Source organism: Diadema setosum, chromosome 19 (assembly GCF_964275005.1).
Source record: "Diadema setosum chromosome 19, eeDiaSeto1, whole genome shotgun sequence".
Lineage (NCBI taxonomy): Eukaryota > Metazoa > Echinodermata > Echinoidea > Diadematoida > Diadematidae > Diadema > Diadema setosum.
The window spans coordinates 25538926-25563356 of record NC_092703.1 but is presented as its reverse complement, the minus strand read 5'-3'; the positions used below and the strand labels follow the sequence as shown (position 1 = coordinate 25563356).

The following is a 24431-nucleotide window of genomic DNA, read 5'->3' as shown; positions in this document are numbered from 1 at the left end:
CAAAATAAAACAACTCATCAGGGAGCTCATAATTGCTGGATGTATTTCTGGAATAACACAGACTGAATAAGGAATGCCAATGAGTAGGTTTTTCCTGATTGCCCTTGTGTGGGTCATCCTCAATTATCAAGACTTCCAAGATGCTTACTGCTGTACCGCCAATGACTCTAAAACTATCAAGGAGCAATAATAGCTCAGTTCTGTGGCACTTTGGATGCATTAGAATTCCTCAACAATTTAGAACTCCATCACACGAGGGTAATCTCAAAAATTATCACTGCATTGAAACTGATGAACGTGGTGTTTGGCAATCAGGTATCGGAAACATTCAAGGAGGATATTCTAGAAAGAGATGAAAATGGATGTTTTCATGTTCTTTACTAAGAATTTGTATCTGAAAGAATTAAAAAAAAAAAAAATCTGTCTGGGATAATATGAGAAAGGCCAGTCATTCAGCTCTTGCAATTGAAATACACGATGTAAGATTGGATCAAAAGTCACTAAGCTTAAGAAGACCACTACCTTCTTATAACACTTCTACCGGTACAACAGTCTGATAGACCTGTCATTATCCAGTCATTACTGGAGGGTACAATTATCGGAAGTTATAAGTTCTACTGTTCTATCAAGTAATTCCACAATCACTCTTCATCTCACAATTTATGGCCTTCTCCTCATTCTGACTAACAAAGGTTCATTTTTCATACCCATGCCTTAGAAACCCACAAAACTGAGCCAAATAATCAGCCTGAAAGTTGAAATACTGATCAGTCAATTCCATCTGACACAGAACGGGGGAAAAAAGAAACAAAAGGTTCATCAAAGATGCCATGGGAGCTGTCACCCGTCACAATGAGGAAGCAGATATCCTCATTCCGTTGCATGTATTAAATGCTACTTCAAGAGCAACAGGGAATTTCAGAGATATTGATGATTATTACGTATAGACACTGACATTTTCATTCTCCTAATGGATCTTTGCTTTACTTTTAATACTGCATCGCGTGTTGTCTGCTCCATCACTGGAAAAGGGGAGATGATTAAGTACAACTGACAATGTTGAGAGATTATGTTCTGCAAATTGTTGCGAAAAACAAAGGTCTGCTTGGTCATGCCTTTCATGGCACAGGATGAAGTTGAAAATTTGAGGATGTCTCAAAGAGCAGATGGATCAAGAATTCTCTAAGCCTTGAATCATGCAGAATATCCAATGACACAGTCCATGCCTTCCAGAAGTTGGGCGTGGATGACTTCAACCTGGACAATCTCCCGCTTTGCTTTCGTAGAGTCTTGATACAACACATCCAGAGAGCAAACCTTGTAAACCTTCAAAACCTAATTTGTGCCTCTACTATACAGGGGAATTTAATATGGTACATTGTAGTTATTTCCAGCGGATATACATAAACTGTGCAATTAAATGCTTTGAGCTTCCTACACCAACGGTAGCCACATAATTCATTATCATGTTCATAATAATGACAAGAAATGCAAAAGTCATTGTTTCTGGAAGAATTTAGAACCAATTCTCCCCTGTGTACAGCCCTATATACAAGTGCTGTGACTTTAAGAACACATGCAGGGAATGAGCCTAGAAGACATTAACTAAAGTAAATTTCCAATAAATTTTCTAGTACACGGCTAATATTGTTTATTTAAATTCTACAACCAAATCGTCTAAATGGGGGGCATTTAGTCACCCAGACACAGTTATTGAGACACTTTTGAAAGTCATTTGCTTTGACACCAGAATCACATGATTTCCCATTCACAAGTTTTACCCAAATGCAATGCTCTGAAAGGAATGTTTCCCATGGCAGCCATTTTGCATTTCAACATGGCAGTGTACCTACAGGAAGCAGTCCCTCCTATGCAATGATAACACTATTTATTGAAGTGATTGACTTACACATAGGTCCTACATGAAAGTGCTCCAGCATGCTTGAGTTTGCAGGGTAAAGATCTTACAGTACCAAATATGGGTCGAAATCATCTTGAATTTCATGAGTGGCAGCCAATGCGAATAATCCATTATTACAGAATGTATATGATTATGTGTGTGTGTGTCTGTGTTTGTAAAATAATGTACAATGTACACCACCATAAACATTGATGTGCCTAAAAGTTGCTTGTCGACCACAGATATTAGCTGAAAAGCAGCCATTTTGAATGATAAAATGGCAGCCTAAAAAATGATCTGCAATTTTAGGGAGGGGATCAAAGTACATCTGAATGTTCAACATCATGAGCCCGGTTTATGCCCGAAATGTGAACTTTCTGTATCGTTTACAGCATGAAATACGGGTCGAAATATACATTCTGGTATGGCGGCCATTTTGAATTTCAAGATGGCCACCTATGATATCAAAATGGACCATCATTTCAGATAAAGATGTTTCAGAAAGTATGATAGCAAACGCATGCTCTTTGCCAAAGTTAGAACCTTACACAATGCATACAATATGAGATATAGGCCCAATTACATTTGCTATGGTGGCCATTTTGAATTTCAAGATGGCCGCCAACCAAAATTATCCATCATTTAAAACAAATATGTATATATTAGCATATCTGACATCATAAGCATGCTTTTTGGCCCAAATTTATACTTTCCATAATGCTTACAACCTGAGATACAGGTAAAAGTGCATTTAGCTATGGCGGCCATTTTGAATTTCAAGATGGCAGCCCTCAAATTGTATCAAAACAATCTACAATATCAGGAAATGGTGTATCACAATGTCTGACATTATAAACATGCTTTTCGCATCAAATTTGAACCTTCCATGATGCGCACATTATGAGATCTGGGTCAAAATACAGTTTGCTATGGCGGCCACTTTGACATTCAAAATGGCGGCTGAAGACGTGGTCGAAAAAAATGGAACCAAAGTTTTTTTGGATTCAGCACCCCCAAATTGACCAAGTTAGCTAAAAAAAAATCAATTTTGGCACGAAAATCTCACGGGATCCAATATTTCGACATAGCAGACCGTACTATATTTAGAGGGGGCTGATACCCAATCTGGCTGATGCGACACTTGAATCCTTGAAGATTTTGAAACATAAAAGATATTTGGTGGCAATTTTTGGTCAACGACCATCTTTTACCATTTTACATTGGAATTTTTGCGGCCGTTTTGGTTATCTCAAAATGCTCAGAGATTATTAGTTGCTTCAATCATGCATTTTCACACTATGCATCATGTCTTTAGAATCAGCTCCCCGCTGAAGTCCGAAACGCCACCTCCCTTCAAACGTTTGTAAGAACATACATATCTCACTTGGGGTAGAATTCGGTTATTTTGATATTCTTGTATAATGTAAAGGTATTATTTTTTTAAGATAATGTAAACTTGTGTATTATTATCACAAAAAATTAATTTTGCATTTATATGTATAGTATTGACATTGTTTTGATGTTACGATGTAAAAAGGGATGTCCTTGATTTGTTATTTTGTGTATGTTGAACTAACTGTTATATTTTGTCATTCTGTTGCAGGGCCCCCTAGGATAACAGTGTATAAACCACTGATGGGGCTACCCTGGGTAAAGAAAACTGAATAAATAAATAAATAAATGAATAAATAAATAAATAAATAAATAAATAAATAAATAAATAAATAAATACATAAATAAACCAGATTCAGATTCAGCACACTCAAAATAGGCTGAAACAATCGAATATTTTCATTTTTTTTTCACCAGTTTTGTCAATAAAGATAAGGAAATTTCAGTTTCGGGAGACTTCTTGAATATCTCAAATTCTTCAAGAATGCAAAAGTTGCCTCCCCCCAGATTCGGATTCAGCACCCTCGAAATAAGGTAAAACTGTATGTGATTTATTTCCAGTCTATCACTATTTATAAGGAATATAAATAGGAATTTAAGATTTTGCCTGCCATTGACGGCCAATTTGGCGGCCACCTTTACATAATATAAGTATCTGAAAGCCTATAGGGACGAAGAGTTATCATCGTGATTCGGAAAAAACCATCAAAAAACATTGGGAGGACGGTAAAACAAGGTTTAGCCTCTGGCACTCAGACTATCTGGTGTTGTAATGTAAGGCAGCATATTGCCGCAAAAACCAGCAGCTAAACTGGATCTTAATGTCAAGTTACGACCGGTAGTCCAGTGAATCGAGATCACGAGCTGGTTAAACCTAATTGTGCCTCTAATAATCAGAGACAAACACAAACTCCGTGTGCAGAAGTTCGATGCAAAGTGGAGACAAACAATCTTTTCATGTCATGGGTTCGAGAACAGAAAATGCCATGCGTGTAGGTGGTGTGTTACCAGTCAAGGTCCAATCCACTCCACTAACCAGGCCGGTTTTTTTTTTTTTTTTTTTTTTTTTTTGGCTGTTCTCTGGCCGGGGGAGGGGGGGGGGGGAATCAACTCCCCCCCCCCCAGATCTCAGCCGTCGATCGCGCGATCGCCGTAAAAATTGGTACATACACTACCTGTAGCGTAATCTACCAAAGTGTTAAAAAAGAAATTGAAATGCGTATTTTTCATATTCTATATTATATTAATAATGTTAATAATACTATATGCATGAAATCATAAATTTTGCTCTAAATCAGAAAATGAAGTTCCTAGAATCCTAATTTTGATGATAACATTCTTTGTAGCATTCCTAACAATGTACCAAAAAAAAAATCTGGTATCAAAGTTAATTTCTTATGTATTGAATTATTTTATGGATTTCTTATGTATTTCTTTGTTTTTCGATCTTTTGTTTTGTGGGGCGTTTTCACCCGGCGGACGTTGGCGGAATGGTCGTGGAAAATGCCGTTTTAGGGTTAAGTTGATGTCAAAGGGACTATGCCATGCAAATGCATGTTAACTTGTGCGATTTATGATACCTTCACCATCACCTATGTATCTGAATGTATATCATTTTCAAATAAGTGCCATATAGTGTATTTTAGAATTATTATCCATAATACTTGGATAAGCCCATAAAAAATTCAAAACAAAGATTCTGCCTGTGACATCATCATCTGTAAAATTAATCATTGCTGAAAGTATGAATATAAAATCATGGTTAACAAGAGAAACATGCAAGTTTAATGGCTCGTAGGTGTCGAGGTCGTGGGGTGACCCCACATGGAATAGACCAGTTCGTAGTTCCACTTTGCGCATGAGCAGAAAAAGGTCATTTGTACCAACAGGCATTTTGGTTTATTAATTCACTGAGATAAACATCTGTGATGTGATGATTATTCATGTATCCTTATATTGACATAAGGCGTTTTCACATCAGCCCGATAAAAATCCAAGCTCGAGATATTTTTCGCGATTGCCAATTAGAGCGCTATTTCATTTCTAATTCACATCAGCCCGAAGAGAATTAGCCTGCATTTTTTCGAGCTAATTCGACAGCTGAGTATGTGCAAACAGCATCAGTAATGTGTGTGCCCTCTCAAAAATTCCTCATGATTTGTGTGCAGTTTGCCTCGATCGATCGGGTCACACAGGCTAGGCATGATGGGATGCATCGCGCTAATTTCTCGAGTCGTTTTCACATTATCAAATAGCGCGCTACTATCCCGCTATTTCAGAAATTTCCCGAGTTGGACTCGAGAAATTTTCTCGATCAGAGCGATACAATTAGCGCGCTATTTGTGTTCACATTATCAAATAGCGCGCTATTTCGTGATTGGGTTAATTTCCCAAGTCAGAAAAAAGCGCGCTAATATTTCGAAACATCCGGCTGATGTGAAAACGCATATAGATGGTGCTTGCCAGCACATCAACCTGACAGCAAGCCTGGTATTTAGCAATATCAAAAGAAAATATTGTTAATACGTTCAATACAAACCAATAAAATGGATGCCTCCTGAAATGTCAACTGGCCATTCTGGTCACCAGGTCTAAACGCAAGTTCATTCTTTGTTTGAATATGAATTCCATAAATTGTTACGTTTTGGGCAAGCTTATGCATTACGTCGCTTTTAAAATGAGTGAAGTGCCTAACCAAGTGAGAAAAAAGAAAGGTCATTTGTAGCAATGTGTACATAGGCTAATTACGAACCGGCTTATAGGATCCTTTTACATGGTATTGTTAACTGAATACCATTTCTGCATGTCAATTCCCACTGAAAAAAAAACACAAAACCTAAGTGATAAAGTGAAGGCCGATAGTGTCTTTACAAAATGGTAGAAGGTGTGAGAAGTCTGTGAGAACCAGACATTGCACACACACACAAAAAAAAAACCCAATAACATTTCAGCATTCAAATCAGACAGTCTTGTTTTTTGCATCTGTATCTTTCCGATACTTACTAAATAACATGTGACAAGTCTGGCAAACATAAGAGCTTTGAGTCGCAAAACATGATATACCCTTTTAAAGACTGGAGGTGTGCATATAATTTGAATGAGCAAATAAATTCGTTTGTTGGAAGCCAGAAATGCTCTCTCTGAGACAACATGACAACATGTACATTGAGTGTATAGCGAGCAACATCATAGAAAACACGTCGAAGGACAAGAGGAAATTTGATCTTTTACTCAAATACAAGATGTGCAAACATCTGGAAGGTAGACTACTTATCTTCCTGCCTTTTACACTGGACCTCAGGACATAATTGCCTGTTTGTCCGTTTTCTGTCTTCCGCATCACCTCCCCGCCTCCATCAGGCCTCTTTCCTCCTCTTTCCTTGGCTTCTCATATCTCACAACCTCTCCCATTTCCCCATCCCCTCCTCTCCTTTTCTCTTGGTAAATCGTAATGTCGATTCGCCTCAACTCGGATGCACGTTTTTTCTGAAGATAAAATCGATTTGGCGCTTTTAACATCTTTGAACATTGTGTCGGTACACAAGACCCCTTGAATCGTTGCTATGGGCCGTGCACAAAGTCATCACGAAGAGAAAATGTTTTTGGAGATGTTTTTGTGATTAAGGGTCGGGATAAGATTATCGCCCCATCAAAAAAAAAGAAGAAAAAAAAGCAAAGAACGCAAAGCTGGGTCCAAGCAAAGGCATTGAGCATCTTTCTTCGCAAATGTAATAGCAGAAGAAGTAGTAGTATACACTGTTTTTTTATGATAATTACTTTGAGTTCCGTATTAAGGACATTGCAAGTTGACAACTTGTTATGATGTCATGAAAGCAGTCACGTTAAGTAATTGTTATGTAACATTGTCCTAAGAGACAGACCGTAATAATCCATAGGACGAAACATAGACCATGCGTTCTTATAATCTTTATGTTTAGACGATCATACAATCTATACCAGGAGACTTGTACTTACAAATTAAAAGAGTGGTTTTTTTTTTTTGGTTGTTGTTGTTGTTTCGTTTCGTTTCGCTTCTTTCTTGTCGTGACGTTTCATTTCGTTTCGTTTTGATTCGTTTTGATTTGTTTTGCTTCGTTTCGTTTGTGTTTTCAGATGATCACTATCTGTCATTCAGGTTTAAAACAATGGAGGATTCGGGAAGGCATCTACAAAGAAGGATTGATGAAGTCGAATAGTTATTGCCCCGAATTTAGGTCAAGTTCATTAACGAGAGGAGGCAAGACAACTTCATCGAGTATTTTTATGTAAAATGTAAAAGGTGTCCGGAAGAACCGTAGTCTCTTATGTAAACTTTGCATTTCTCCTGGTCTCCCGGTCATTGCCGGTAGGGTGGTGAGTTGGCTCAGTCGGTAGCGCGCATGCCTCCAGATCAAAGAATCCGGGTTCGATTCCCCAGTCTCACCGAGCAATGTTGAATGTAATCATATGTACCGTCCCCTCTAGTAAGAGTCAAAACACTCTGTCGCTCGGATAGGACATAAAATGGAGGTCCCGTGTGTGAGATGCACAACTCATGCACGTAAAAGATCCCGCTTCATTTATTCATCGCAAAGAGCAGGGTGTTTAACCCGGTGAAGTGGTCCCGCCTCACATCCAGCTGGTCCCCATGGAAGACCAGCTAGTACAGCTGAATAATATGGGCTATCCAGCCATCTTCTCAGACGGAAAATGAAACAAACAAACAAATGGAAACTGGGACATTGAGAAGAAACTGTATGGTTTAGAAAAGACAGGAAAGAGATGTCAGAGGAATAGCAAAAAAAAAAAAAGGGGGGGGGAGGACTGAGATGCCAATATCATTTCCAAAACCAGGAAAAATGAATACCATGCAGAGCCCGGCATTATACATCATTAGGACAATTTGCGATAGCTGAATTATAGTAAATTGGTTCGATTGCGTGAATAAAAGTGTCATCGGAAATGCGAGCAGACCATTGGCTGTTGCATAGTTGCTGTCATGGCAACCGCAATTACGGGGCTGGAAAGGGGGATTGTTGGGGGACTTTGCAGAAGTGGGCCTCGAGAAGGAAGAGCTCCGAAGACAGATAGAGAGGAAATCATTCGAGGTAGATTACTTTGCTGATAGACGTAAAACTGGAAAGACATAGATGGCTTTAACTGACTGCTAAAAAAAATAAACATAGATAGCGATGAATAAAATAAAACTAATAGGCATGAATAGATAGATAGATTGATTGATGTATTGATTGATTTATTGATTTATCTACGGATTGTTTGATTGACACAAAGATATACGTCTGCCAAGACAAACAGATATGTATAGACAGATGTATAGATGGGTAAATAGATGAACTGGCATTATGGATTGACGGATAGACAAATCGACCGATGGCTGGCTGGCTAGCTGGATGGATGGGTGAATTGATGCATGCATGCATAGGGGGACCTACTCGGATGAATTGCTTGATTGCTGGCAAAGCTTGTTTGTTTGTTTGTTTGTTTGATTGTTTGATTGATTGATTGATTGATTGACTGACTGATTGATGAATTAATGGATTAATTAATATTAATTGCGTAGATGAGTGATTAATCAATTCATTGCGTAAAAAGGTAATGATTGATTAACTGACGGATGTTATTGTGAGAAAGTGATAGAAAAAAAATAAGCTGATATGGCAAAAGCATATCGATGTTAACTGAACCCTTCCAAATAAAGGATGATGCACAGAGTCAGGGCACTTTGGCGTTCCTTTCGGGGACGTTGGTGCCTTCTAGCTTTAATATAACAGAAAGGGGTCTCATCTCCCTGCTTACAGTATACACGTCACTTTCTACTATTTTATAGGAGTGCCAGTTGCCTGCACGATAAGTACCGAACGACATAAACAGTCCTAATGTATGAAAAAGCGCCGTCTGCTTTTAATGATCCACACGCAACTTCCAATGGTTGTTTTTGTTGTTGTTGATATATATGTACTGTTTTTATTTTTGTTTAGTTTTGATTTGTTTCTTAATGTGTGCGTGTGTGTGGAAGGGGGTGGAGCAAGTCTGGATTCAAATGTGATAAGGACTCAATGTCGTCGCAGGGAGCACAACCTTTTATTGGCATATGGCGAGCACATAGCTGGAGGTCTGGCATGATAGGGAATACATTAAACCATCTATCTGCCCTTAACCTATCAGATCCGAAAACCACATTTCTGTACCTTGGCACACTGTATCTTTTTATCATATCATGAATTTGTAGAGTTCCATGATAAGAAAAAAAAAATCTTTCATTAAATTGAGCACTTTGTTCTTCAAACATGTCAAATACATTGTTCATTAATTGGTCGCACGACACTGTTTAAAAGATGGAGATCTTATGCCAAGGGTAACATAATACTATAGTATTATATAGGACCCCTACTCGAGTAGATTGCATTTCTCTCATCCACTGAATGACAAGTTTTGGCAAATTCCCGCCTAATCGTTCTGCATTGTAATTTATATAACGCATCAAAATTCAGAAGTTAATTATGACAAGTAAGATTATTATTTCTGCACAAGAATTCTCCCAGGACTATAATGGGATTAAGTTCTGACAAGGAATCGAGAAGTCAAAGGCCGGACTGATAATAGCGCCATATGGAAGTTGTATGAACGAGGCTAGAACATGACGTGTCGGTATATGGCTGTTTATAGCCTATGGATGTATGAACTCTAAATGTCTGGATTTGTATGGTTTACTCGTATGACGCATGTGTCTATATAATCATGTCTATGTCAACGGCATCCGTGCAAAAGGGTTGCATGCAATAAACATACCGAAATCATAATTATATATTTCACCGCGCTGCACGCGTTCCCAATATCAACATCCAGAAATGTACTGTACATGAACCCTGCACAAAGGAACGGTATGACTGCATGAAGACGATTTCATGGGTCCCGGAAGATTAAATGAATTACGGGACTCAAGGACAAGATAATCATTGGTAAGCCATAAAACCATATCAGCTGTCCTGTAACTGCCATGCTCATGCACCTGTCGGGGGAATCTTGCGTTGATGGTGCGTTTATAGTTTTAATCAAATATTCTCCTCGTATAGGAATTAGAAAATAATTATTATTGCAAGTCAAAGACACGAACGTTTCCTAAAAAAAAAAAAAACACGTTCAAGATATTCAACCCAAACCCCACCTCTTAATTTTCCCACAATTCTTTTAGAGGTGGAATAGAATGAAGGCCCCTTTTGACAGACCCCATTAAATTTTGATTCAATCTTTTAGAAGTGCATGTGAACAACATTTGAGAATGTTTTAGAAGTGCATGTGAACAACATTTGAAAGAAATGGGTCTATGAAATGCATTACACTATACAGGTTAGGTCTCTGTGCCTGTTCGTGGCGTGCTTGGCAAGACATTATGTGCAGAACCTTTTTATGCAACCATCCTGTAAATGGGAGTCGGACATCCAGATTATGAATTTCCAACTTCTCTTTGCATGTATGGGATCAGGTATGCAACCTTCCCCCTCCACACACACACACACACACACACACACACAGGCAAACAACAACAAGAACAACAAAGGAACCCTTTGTCATAACTCTGGACTTCAGTCTAGTCAGAACATCTGTGGGACAACAACGTTAATCCTCATCATCATCATCATCATCATAATAATCATCATCACCATCATCATCATCATCATCATCATCATCATTATCATCATTTCAGTTGGCTGAAAGCAGCTGTGACATGTCAGCAGCTGTGACATGAACGAGCTCACGCCAAACTTCCCTATCATCCTGTTGCTCGATGGGAGGCAGCCGAGCGACTTAAGTCATACGTATACATTGTATTTTTTGGTTTTTCAGTAGAATATTGTTGTCTCCCTTACCTCCTTTTGCCTTCCACTTTACGGGTCTTTTCATACAATCTCTGCTCATGATCAAAAAAAGTCGTGGCTTTCGAGTGACTATTGTATTTCCTTACGTAAGACTATAGTCTTGATACAGTCTTGTCTTTTACCGTGTCATTTTGTCATGAATTCTTTCCATGAGATTCTCAACATTCTGTGGTAACACCACGTTTCACAATTATGTATCCAACTTCTTGCAATCAGTATGTCTCATTGGTAAAGTCTCACACTCATAAAATATGTTGAAATAAGAAATGATATATGGCTCGTAAAGTTCACACCATTATTTCTATTTGACTTTGGTCACATCACTGAATAATTCTCCATAAAGATGTATTCACAGAGTTTCGCAATCAAGTTTATCTTTCATGCTTCATATCCAGGTTGATCAACTTCGGAAATTTTCAGGTGTGGTGTCGGTTGTTGCTCAAACTCAAACTGAGCAATTTCTGTTTTATTGATCAAAGTTCTGCATGGTGTATGACGACGATGATGAATAAGCGTCGAAACATATAGCAACTGAATCAAAAGGTCCAGGTTTTAAAGTGATCTGCATTTTGTAGGAGAAATCATCTCATCAACAGCAGCTAATTAGCTTTCATATAAACGCTGATTTTGATCTCTCGTCTTTTAATCAACTTCCTCCATGCGTTTAAGTATAAATCTTGTGATACAACTTCTATTATTGTGCGATGCGGCAAAAGGTCAGAGTCCCCATGATGGGGGCTGCATAAAAGGGAAAGCGATCACTTTTTTTTAAGTCAACTGGGTTGTTGGCTTGTATGGGGTCTTCTTTTTTTTTTTTTTTTTTTTTTGCATTTCATCTTTTGTTCATGTTGTCATATATAGTTATGTTCAGGTTACCACAACTAGCTCTGACAGGTGCATTATGGTATACACGCGCCTGCGACTCATGATGTGTCATTTTACCATCATGAACCAGTGCACGTGAAAAGGTTATATCGTGCGTGCACTTATAAGATCTCGATGCGATAGTGAAGCATGAAACATATACCATGTATACCAGACAAGAAAAAGCGGAGCATTTATACATGGAGAAATATACCTTACTGCATTTCTTCTTCTTCTTCTTTTCTTCTTCTTCCTCCTCCTCCTCCTCCTCCTCCACTCTAAATTTGCCTTTTTTTTTCTCCTCCTCACTTATTCTCGTTTATCACGAGAATTCGGTGCAGTAGAATCCTGGCAAAATACAAACTGAGGAAACGCCCCTTCCCGTTTGCACCCCCTCCCCTCCCCCCCCCCCATACTAACGCACACACAAGAATCTAATCTTTGCGAAAGAAGGGCATGCAACCTATTTACATTTGTGGATTGAGCTATGCAGATATTAGTATATGAAACACATCAGCGAAGTCTGAGGAAAATCGGACGATCTTTTCAAACTTTATGATGCATCATAAGAAGATTACAATGATTCTGATGTCACGTCCTGCAGTTTGACAGTTGGACAACGACATAACGAAAATATAAAGAGAATTTCATCAAAAATTTCGTGTTTTGTGAAAATTACGCAATCCTTCCACTCGTTACAGGCATGTCTTGAGAGTAAATTCCTTCTGAAAGAGTAAGACGAGCGCTCTTTCATTAAAATGGAAATGTGCTGTCGTGATATTCTCTTCGACTTTTCTTTATATCGTTGTTCTACGATTTGACATCACGAATTGGAATTGAGCTTTCTAAGCCAGCGACGGCGGCATCGATACTTTGAACACAAATCATGAATTTTGAAGAGATTGCCCGATTTTCCTTAAACTTCAATGCCATGTTCTGTATACACAGGCGTGAGAAAAAACAAAACAAAAACATGTCATTGGTGCATGGTGTAAGAGAGAGACACCCATCCCCATCCCCCCGCCGTGTGAGTCCCACACGCGTAACGCGCGAGGCTTTTTTTTTTTATAGTCGTTCTGTGTATCACATTGCAAGAGAAAGCTTACAATTACATTAGCAGACTGGTAAAAATATCACATGGTCAGGAGATGAAAGTATATATCATGCAAGGATCGACGTGAGAGATACACTATGGGAATCTATGCATGATTGATGGACATCATGATTGATCATGATGTACATTGTAAACATGTTTACAAACACAATAATTCATAAGGTATAAAAGTCAAGACAAGAGTTGAGCAGAGGAGAAGCTAAAGCGCTGAGTGAGTGTGCTAAAATTAATACTATAATCATGGACAAGAATAGTATCAACATGTGTTCCTGTCAAAACGGATTAAGCGCAGACACTCACGTTACTCGGCAATCGCGTTTATTTTTTGCTCCCAGTAGACCGCATAGCAGCCCCACAACGATGGCCAGCACCACGACCAGTCCCACTGCAGTGATGATGGTGTTGGTAGACACGAAGCGCTTCCCTGGCTTGTAGTCTTCATCAGGAATCCTGTCATTGTCCACGTCCAGTGAGTCGAAGCTGAGCATTATTTTTGTCGTCTCGAGAAAGAAATAGCAATGCAATAATACTAATGACTGTTAGTGCACAGTCCTTTCATGGATGAGACACTATCACTGTCTCCAGCTTAGAGGTATACCGGTAACTGCATGTATATACACGAGTACTGATATGTAGGTCAAGGAACAGCGGGAAAAACCGCTTGCTGGGTAGTCGCGGAATGTCGCGATTTGAAGGGGATGATCGTCGAGTTGGTTGATCGAAAATATGCTGCACGAGCGAACGAGCATCCAGTGCGAAGCCGCTAGCAGATGACGGCAAAATGTCAACGGGAAAAGGGGAAAAAATCATGCATGCCAGATGAATGTAGACTGGATGATGCGCTTGTCGCATAAGCAGACGATGTTTACAGCTTCAAGCTCGTGTGTGGGTGAGTTCACGCTTCTCCGTGACAGAAGCTCCGCCCTGAAGCAAAGAAGAAAACCCACGTCATAACATCACAATCAACGTAGTGGTATGGATCGAGCATTCTAAAGGAGAACAGCGAAATGGCATCATATCTATGATGCCACCATTATGATGCTCTATCGTCCTAGCTACCATAAGGTGAATCACACTGCACAGTTTGTCCGCGCAGACTAGCTAGAGCTAGACGAAGCCACAGATGAAAAAGTCAACGAATGAAAGATCGCGGTGTCCCGTATTTTCATTCCCCTCTCTCTCTCTCGCATTCGTAATGAGTGTACTAGTATTCCGCGCTCCGTCGTTTCGTTGAGGCCGCCCTTTACCTCAAATGCTCCAGGCTCCCTCTTCGTACGAAACCGAATAACACCGAGGTGGTCATCAATGGTAATCGCGTGGGCTTCTAGTTCTGTACTCTTTGGTGGCAAGCGCCACTTGCTTGGCTACATAGAGGATGGATCTAACATTAGTGATGCAATGTCCGCCCCTTCGCTTGGGCTTATGATAATAAATGTAGAACGTAACTTTTAGTGGCCCGTTTGCAACGTACCCGCTCGCGAGGGAGGGATCACGGGTGAGCTAGAGTATGATATTGTTCTCCACGACAGCGCGTTGTGATCTATCTACACGTTTATTTATGCGCTTCACCGGCCAATTAAGTCCTATCGACTCGATCATTGATTTTCTCCGTCTTTCCTTCTTTACTTCCAAGATCCCTTACTTGCACCCCCCCCCCCATCCCTCCCTCCCCCTCCCCCTCCCAGGCCTCTCTCAACTATCCTATTGAACCATGTTTCACAGCGCACGCCCATACTTCACGAAATCAATAACAGGCGATTTAGCAATAAACCATTTACTGCGAAATGCCACCGTTTGGCCGTGACTTGTTATAGTAAGAAAGCGACTATAATGAAAGATAGAAAATGGAGAAAAGGGGGCGTTTAATACGCCATAGCAAGTACAGTCAAACCTGCCTTAGCGGCCACCTGTCTATAGCGGCCACTGAAAATCTCCCCGAGAGAAAAGCCCTGTTAAAGACCCTGTGTATAGCGGCCACCTGTCTAACGCAGCCAGCGGCCATAGATTTTATTTCCCCGCGGCCAAAAACCCAATGGAGCCGCAGCCGAGCCAATAATTCAGCGTGTTTTCTGCTTTGTAGCGCCGTGCGGGCAACGTTCAGTGATCGCCACCGCTGCATTCAACCCTCATTCAGTCATAATAATGCATTAGTGTTAAGCTTTCTTCACGACAATACACATACTACTGTGCAACAATTTCATATACACCGGCATGGTTAAATGCATGAAACACACGCATAGTGTGTGTGCATACGTACACACTTAACATGTAAGGATACAACGATGATATATGTATAAGCAATGCACACAAAGTTGGATTACCTGTCTAAAGCGGCCACCTGTCTATAACGGCCACTTTTTCCGTCTCCCTTGGGTGGCCGCTATGTAGACAGGTTTGACTGTAGCTCCATGGGTACACAGAAAATAGGGAGAGAGAGCCGGGAGGCTCTTTGGGTGTGTGAGGAGGGCAGCGATAGAAAGTGGGCGAGGGTGCATGCGTTCATGGGCGTAAATCCCGGGGGGGATGGGGGGGATATATCCCCCCCCCCCCCCTGAGATGGAGGAGGGGGGGATGGCCTGTACAATCATCCCCCCCCCCCTGAATTTTGAGGGGAAAAAATGGAGGAAGCAGAAATGTGATTGTATCAATTTTGGCATATTGCATGACGTTTGTACGCCGGCCTTCAGACAGGTAACAGAGCTGAACAGTATTCTATCTTGTAGGAAAATGTATAATTTTCTCAAGCGCTCGCTCGCTTCGCTCGCTCGCGAAGAAAGTAACATCGACATACACTGTAAGGTATGGCTCAGGCGTTGACAACGTCAAATAGTATAGGTCTACATGTAAACATGCTATGACGCGAGTAACTGGGGACCATACAAACATACAAACAAACAATAACAACAACTTTATCGCCATAATTGAATCCCCTCCATTTCCTGAATCATTCCTGAGAAACGACAGTGACTGATGACTCAGTCAGGATACATCTATGGGCATACCAAGGGAAGATCAGGGACGTCGAATCTATGGGGGGGGGGGGGGGGGGCAAAGGGGCATTTGCCCCGCCCCAAAGGAAGTGTTTAGACAGACAAATCATTTATCCCCCAAGCAATTCCCGAGATGAGGACAAATCTCGAACTTTCTTAATGGAAAATTGTCCAAATATCGCCAGAACTATGCACCAGATCGTTGTATTGCAATCATGAACATGTATGCAAAAGGTCCGCTATACAGGATAAGGGATAAACTTTGTACACTTTTGACATAGATGTATATTCCCTAATCAAAGCGTGTGCAGCAGATCATTCACTTAACAAAAGCAACCTAATATGTATAGAGGCGCCTATGGGGGGGGGGGGGTGGTTCTCAAATAAAAGTGGGACAAACAAAAGCGAAAAATATAGCTACAAACGGCAGTTTTTGGAGGGTAAAATTTTAAAATCTTAAAGCTCGCTCGCTCCGCTCGCTCGCATTTAGCCGCTATGCCATTCTCCTGATGTTGCTGCCAGTGATTGACAGCAGGTGCACCCGGTGCGCCCCCCTTAATTTCCAAAGCGAAAATATAGCTACAAACGACAGTTTTTAGGACTGGAAAATGTCAAAATTTTCAAGCTCACTCGCTTCGCTCGCTAGCATTTAATCAGTATGCCATTCTCCTGATGTTGCTGCCAGTAATTGCCGGCAGTTGCGCCCGGTGTGCCCCCTTAATTTCCAAAGCGAAAAAATACAGCCACAAACGGCAGTCTTTGGACTGTAAAATGTCAAAATTTTCAAGCTCGCTCGCATCGCTCGCTCGCATTTAACCGCTATGCCATTCTCCTGATGTTGCTGCCAGTAATTGCCGGCAGTTGCACTCGGTGTGCCCCCTAAATTTCCAAAGCGAAAAAGTATAGCTACAAACGGCAGTTTTTAGACTGTAAAATGTCAAAATTTTCAAGCTCGCATTTAATCGCTATGCCATTCTCCTGATGTTGCTGCCAGTGATTGTGAGCAGGTGCGCCCCCCCTTAATTTCCAAAGCGAAAAATATAGCTACAAACGAATTTGGGGACTGTAAAATGTCAAAATTTTCAAGCTCGCTCGCTCCTCTCGCTCGCATTTAATCGCTATGCCATTCTCCTGATGTTGCTGCCAGTGATTGTGAGCAGGTGCGCCCCCCCCCCCTTAATTTCCAAAGCGAAAAATATAGCTACAAACGACAGTTTGGGGACTGTAAAATGTCAAATTTTTGAAGCTCGCTCGCTTCGCTCGCTCGCATTTAATTATTATTCCATTCTCCTGATGTTGCTGCCAGTAATTGCCAGCAGTTTTCGCCCGGTGCGCCCCCTTAATTTCCAAAGCGAAAAATATAGCTACAAACGGCAGTTTTTGGACTGTCAAATGTCAAAATTTTGAAGCTCGCTCGCTTCGCTCGCTCGCATTTAATCATGCCATTCTCTTGATGTTGCTGCCAGTAATTGCCAACAGTTTTTGCCCGGTGCGTCCCCTTAATTTCCAAAGCGAAAAAATACAGCACAAACGACAGTTTTTGGGACTGGAAAATGTCAAAATTTTCAAGCTCATTCGCTTGATGATTCCTGATGTTGCTGCCAGTGATTGTGAGCAGGTGCGCCCCCCTTAATTTCCAAAGCGAAAAATATAGCTACAAACGAATTTGGGGACTGTAAAATGTCAAAATTTTCAAGCTCGCTCGCTCCGCTCACTCGCATTTAATCGCTATGCCATTCTCCTGATGTTGCTGCCAGTGATTGTGAGCAGGTGCGCCCCCCCCCCCCCTTAATTTCCAAAGCGAAAAATATAGCTACAAACGACAGTTTGGGGACTGTAAAATGTCAAATTTTTGAAGCTCGCTCGCTTCGCTCGCTCGCATTTAATTATTATTCCATTCTCCTGATGTTGCTGCCAGTAATTGCCAGCAGTTTTCGCCCGGTGCGCCCCCTTAATTTCCAAAGCGAAAAAATACAGCCACAAACGACAGTTTTTGGGACTGGAAAATGTCAAAATTTTCAAGCTCATTCGCTTCGCTCGCTCGCATTTAATCATTATGCCATTCTCCTGATGTTGCTGCCAGTAATTGCCAGCAGTTTTCGCCCGGTGCGCCCCCCACCCCTTAATTTCCAAAGCGAAAAAATACTAGTACAGCCACAAAAGACATGTGGGACTGTAAAATATCAAAATTTTCAAGCTCACTCGCTTCGCTCGCTCGCATTTAATCGTTATGCCATTCTGATGTTGCTGCTCGATTGCCGGCAGTTGCGCCCGGTGTGCCCCCATAATTTCCAAAGCGAAAAAATACAGCCACAAACGGCAGTCTTTGGACTGTAAAGTGTCAAAATTTTCAAGCTCGCTCGCCCCGCTCGCTCGCATTTACCTGCTATGCCATTCTCCTGATGTTGCTGCCAGTAATTGCCAGCAGTTGCGCCTGATGCGGCCCCCCTTAATTTCCAAAGCGAAAAAGTATAGCTACAAACGGCAGTTTTTAGACTGCAAAATGTTAAAATTTTCATGCTCGCTTGCTCCGCTCGCTCGCATTTAATCGCTATGCCATTCTCCTGATGTTGCTGCCAGTGATTGACAGCAGTTGCGCCTGGTGTGCCTCCCTTAATTTCCAAAGCGAAGAATATAGCTACAAACGGCAGTTTTTGGACTGAAAAATGTCAAAATTTTCAACGCAAAGAGATTTCACCGTAGGAGGGGGAAACCCCCCTACCATACCCTCCCCCCTCGCTTGATTCGTTCCCTCACATAACCGCTCCTCCTAAGATCAAATCCTGTCTACGCCGATGATAGGCCCCATTATTAAGTAGGCCTTCACAGTGATGTCGCACAGCAAGAGCTGAAATACCACGATTTTGTCATTCAATAATATATTGTGAATATTTCATTTTCTTATTGTTTATTTAAAGAAAAGAAAAGAAAATTTTCACCACACCAGATCGCTGAATTTCAGGTCTGAAAATGCAAAATCTTCCTCGTGTGGGAGAGGGATTACTCCCCCCCCCCCCCCCCATACACACCCTTCCCCCGTTCGGTCGTTCCGCTCCCTCTCACAGATATTTCCCCCCCCCCCCCAAAAAAAAAAAAAAAAAAAAATGTTTTCATACTTTTAAGGTCTGATTTCTGCCGAAAGTCGTCTGACAAGCAAAAAAAAAAAAAAAAGCAACAAGAACAAAAAGTCTTTATGTTGTTGCTGCCACTTTTCTCCCACTTTATATTTCATGCAAAAGAGTGGGGCATCCGATCCCTGTAAAGTGTGTGTGTGGGGGGGGGGGGGGGGGGCACAAAGCTTCTCCCCCCCCCCCCAAAAAAAAAAAAAAAAGGCTGCGCCGGTCCGGTTATGGGCTTGTAATCGTGGTGATGGTGACCATCCCCCCCCCCCCCACTCCTCAGTATGGATTTACGCCGTTGCATGCGTTGTCGGGTCCCAACGGAACAAAATCACCGAAAGGCACGCGCAAAATCATTAAAGATCATTCTAAAAAATCACCAAATTTGGAAACCTGTAATATAGGTTTCAATTACAAAACAAGCACAAAGTGAGAAATCACCGATCATGTCAAACACTCTGCATGATTAAATTGCGCGAGTCTCGGTGCAAACTTTTGCATCCACACGTCATAGTCACACACACTGCATGCAAAACGTGTACAAAGGTGAATGGATAATGTGTGTGTGTGTGTGTGTGTGTGTGTGTGTGTATGTGTGTGTGTGTGTGTGTGTGTGTGTGTGTGTTTGTGCGGGTGCGTGTGTGTGTTTTAGTGACAGAAGATGCACATCGTCTTGTTCTTTAATGTAAGATTGACGTCATTTCGTACAATATTGGGTATAATGCAGTTTGTCTTTATATGATGTTTTGTTTTTGTTTCTGCTGTGAATGTTTCTGTTTCTTTGATATGAAATTGAACGAAATTCGAATAAAGAATTTAAAAAAAAATATGTTTCTAAAGGAAAAATTGCAATGTAGTTTGTGGAGAACTTTGGGGAAAATGCATTTTCTTCTTTGATTTATTGTTATCATTTTCCATTGGTCTTGATATCACCAAAGGATTACCAAAAATCACCAAATATTGATTTGTTTGGTTACCAGGCTAAAATTTTGTCACCAAGGATTTCCAAAATATCACCGAATTTCACCCTTATTTGTTACCGAAATCAGCACCTGGCAACACTAGCCGGGCGAGGGAGATCGAAGCCAAACATTTTCGCTTTAATAGCGCCATCACTCGACTCGTTAGCTGCAATGTGTCAAGGGTTCGACATCATGTAAAAAAAGAAACAAAACAAAAACAAAACTAAACTAAACTAAACAGCAGCAACAACAACAATAAGATAAAGAACAACAACAACAACAGAGATGAAAACTTCAAATGAATTATTGGAATAGCTGACCAGCCATATACACGCAAGGGCTGGTGATTCTATAAATGCTTCATGACATTGTATGGAATGTGATCTGCCACCTGGTCTACTCCCACTTCGTCTAGGCATTTAGTCTCAACCCATATCTGGTCTATTTCGTGTACAACCACTTCGTCTAATGACCAATTAGTCCAATTGCCACTTAGCCTCATTACCAGCTGGTTTACTTCCACATGGGTTATGCCCATTTCATCTAATACCCATAGTTATTTTAGACAAAATGGGAAAAAAATCAAAGGATGCAAAATTGCAATTAGACCATCTGATCATTAGACGAAGCGACTATTAGCCAAACTGGGCATTAGACCAAGTGAGAATTGGACCAAATGGGCATTAGATGAAATTGATACTATAGACCACATGAGTTTAGCTGTAGTGGTGTTAGACGAACTGGAAAGTATAGACTATCTGATATTAGACCAAGTGGCAATAAACCCTTATACAAATTAGCAATATAAAAGAAATACGAGTGGCATAACATAAAATGAGAGGAAAAAAAAAAGATAAGGAAAAAATATATAAAAAACCCAAGGATGTTTAGAAATATATATTCATGCGATAAGTGAACAAAGTATGAAGGAGATAATATGGAGAAGAGGGCGAGAGGAGGAGAAATGGAAGAGGGGAGAGTGAGAAGACAACAAAGCCTGTTAAAAAAGAAGCAAAAACTAACAAAGAAAGGACGAAGTATAGACACTAATAATCTAAGCATGTATCATTGTATAAAAATTTGGTCAAATTAGAAAGGACTAAACATTTCACAATAAGTAAGTGATCTGGTCTTCTTTAGGTATTTCCAGTAAGGTCTTTTTAAATAGGCCTATTTCTTTAGCTGTTCATCAAAGAGGCTGCTCTGAAAAAGGTGATGAAATCCATTACTAATTTTATGCTTACTGCAATGGCTACACAATCTTTCATCTATAATAATTCGATCATAACTCCCAGAAACAATATTGGCAATGTGATTGATTGTGATTAGCACAACGGAATTTGCATAAGTTTTTTTTTTTTTTTTTTTTTTGCCTACGAATCATTCAAGTGTTCGAAGTATTTCTCAAAATGGAGCCCCTGCTTGATAATTCGATAGTTCAAACACTGGGAATTTTCATCTATACATCACTAGTTCGCCACCCTTGTTTTTAATGTCATGTAATCTGGTGCTAACTATAAAGTGAAGCCAGATGGAGTGAGATTTGATGTTTGATTGTTTACAATTTCCATGAGACCTAAATAGGTTGTCAAAAATATCTTGTTTATTGTAATGATCATGACATAGAATTCTCTCGCTTCACAGATAATATATATATATATATATTGAAAATTGTACAGAACATGTGTTTTCTTTGACATGATATATGATTATTATTACCGTGAACAAGCCTATCCCCGCGGTTTGTTTTTAAATCTATATTTACCTATTTCACCATAAACCATGCAATTCGGAATCGTTTATGCAATCCAAGCAGTTCCTTACAATATCCACAAAAGAAAGTCGCAATTTGGGCGAGGTTTTAAAAACCCAAAATTTCACTGTCGTATAAAAAAAAATCAAATTAGAGCAAAATGGACATTTATTTTATTTATTTATTTATTTATTTCAGTATTCTTTTAGCAGGGTAGCCCTTTCAGTTGGTAAACTGTTCTACCAAGGGGCCCTGCTCACTATGTACAGATAAAAATGTCATGAACATCAAAACAAAGAACAGACAATGAAATAACTTATACTACAAATCAACCACTACACCAAAACAAATATACAAGTGTTGTACAAACAAACTCAAACACAATTACAGCTTTACTACAACCTTTATGCATAATATGCAACTTCTTCTACTTTATCCTCCCAATTAACATAACTTTCGTTTTTTTAATATTCATAACAAGACAATTCATCTCCAGCCATTGACCGATTAAATTCATTTTATCTTGCAAAAGTTGACTTAATTCCTGTACATTTTTCGAACGAACAAACACTGCAGTATCATCTGCATACAAACACATTAATTTTTGTGAATCATTTCCCAAATCTACTGTACAAATGTCATTTACAAAAAGCGTGAAAAATAATGGACCTAACAGGGAGCCTTGAGGTATCCCAGAATTTTTCTAAACGCAGACTGGGCCCCATTAATACAAACACACTGTTCTCTATTTCGGAAATAATCAACACACCACTCTAATTCTTTACCAACAATACCATACCTACTCAATTTTTCAAACAATATAGTATGATTCACTGTATCAAAAGCACGTTTTAAATCCAGAAATATCGCCCCAATAGCATAACTTTGATCAATACACCTTAACACATATTCATTCAAATCAAGCAGAACTGTACTTGTTGAATGCAGTGGACGAAATCCCGATTGACAATCACTTAACAAATTATGATAATTCAAATAGCGATATAATTGACCATGAACTAATTTTTCAAATGTTTTCATTATGACTGACACCACAGATATAGGTCGGTAATTTTCTGGTTTTGTCTTTTCACCTGATTTATGTACTGGTGTGACTCTCGTCTGCTTCCACTCACCGGGTATTATACCTGTTTCAATAGATGTATCAGTGAATGGGTAAGAGGCTGTGTGACAAATGGGATGCCCTCTTTTAACAGCTGAGGGTGATAGACACATTATCTAGGGCTTTGAACCACTTCTGCTTCTGTTATCTTAGCAAACATAAACTTACTGTCAGTGAGCTTAGGGGGTTATAAGAGCCTGTATTTGATTTCAGTATCTCATTGACTGTAGTGAAGTGCTCATTGAAAGCATCGGCAACGACATCTAATAAAATATGTTCAAATAGTTACTACAGTTTTACGTCAATCAAGAACAAGAAGAGGTAAAATTTTACTTTTCATCGAGTTTGCAAGTAACGGTCATACGCTCTTCTGGCTTGAGATACTTGTTTGTTTACAGCTTTCTTAAAATTATCATAAGATTGATACTAAAGTAGACATCGTCATCGGCTCATTGCAGACACAAATTTCATCATCTCCCCAAAAGGAAGGTATAGCTAGGAACTGTTTTAACTTCCCCAGGGGAAAATAAGGCAATAATCAAATACAAAAATAAAAGAATAGGCCTATCATAAAGAGCTAACTATAGTGTTACTTCAGTATTTTCAGCCAACACACCCGTATTATCTGCATTAGTAATGTGAATAAATCAACAAACGTATATCTCTTCTTCGGATATAATAGAGAACAAGTTTAATTCATCATGTATTGTTGATAGCTGACGAAAGAGAATCAAGGCCAGTGTTAATAGGCCTATCTCTGAGACAAAAATGACGAAAAGTCGTTCAGATACACAAAAAATGATACTGGTAATAAATTCTTGTTGTATTTATACACTTATACATTTAAAGTGGGCCAAGACTCAAGCCCAAAGGATTTTTAAACATTATTATTTGTTCTCAGATCATCTATCGTAATTATATTTCTCCATTAGGTCCCACAGACAGGGGGTGGGCCGTTCTAGCTGGGGAGGGGATCGGAAGGGAGGGTATCGAAAGGGATGGGAGGGGAAGGGAAGGGAGGGCAGGGGAGGGGAAGAGGATGGGAGGGGGAAATAGCTTTGGTTTTATAACAATACATGCAAAGCACCATGGGTCCATGCATGCACAGACAGAGAGTATTGGTGGTGGCCAAAGTTAGCTGCTAGGACTGTGTGGGAGAGACTTGGCTGGAGCTGTCAAAGGGGAAAGTCCCTGAAGTCCTAGCCCCGCTCAGCTCCGTCCTTGATCGGAAGTACTGGTAGTGTATGTTGTGCTGTGTGAGGTGTGCATGTGAGGGAGTTCAGTTGCATGCTGCTGCCTCTGTAGGGCGAATTGTACACAGCATCGGCTGGGAAGCG

General features: G+C 40.1%; 1 protein-coding gene across 1 annotated transcript in view; it reads right to left on the bottom strand.

Annotated features, from left to right (window-relative positions):
• Window positions 1-13635, bottom strand: part of LOC140242375 (aminopeptidase Ey-like) — a 42632-nt gene extending 28997 nt beyond the window's left edge. Inside the window, exon 1 of the mRNA XM_072322112.1 lies at window positions 13448-13635. Coding sequence (XP_072178213.1) covers window positions 13448-13635 — 188 coding nt within the window. The remainder of the gene's footprint in view (window positions 1-13447) is intronic.
• Between the last annotated feature and the right edge of the window lie 10796 nt (window positions 13636-24431).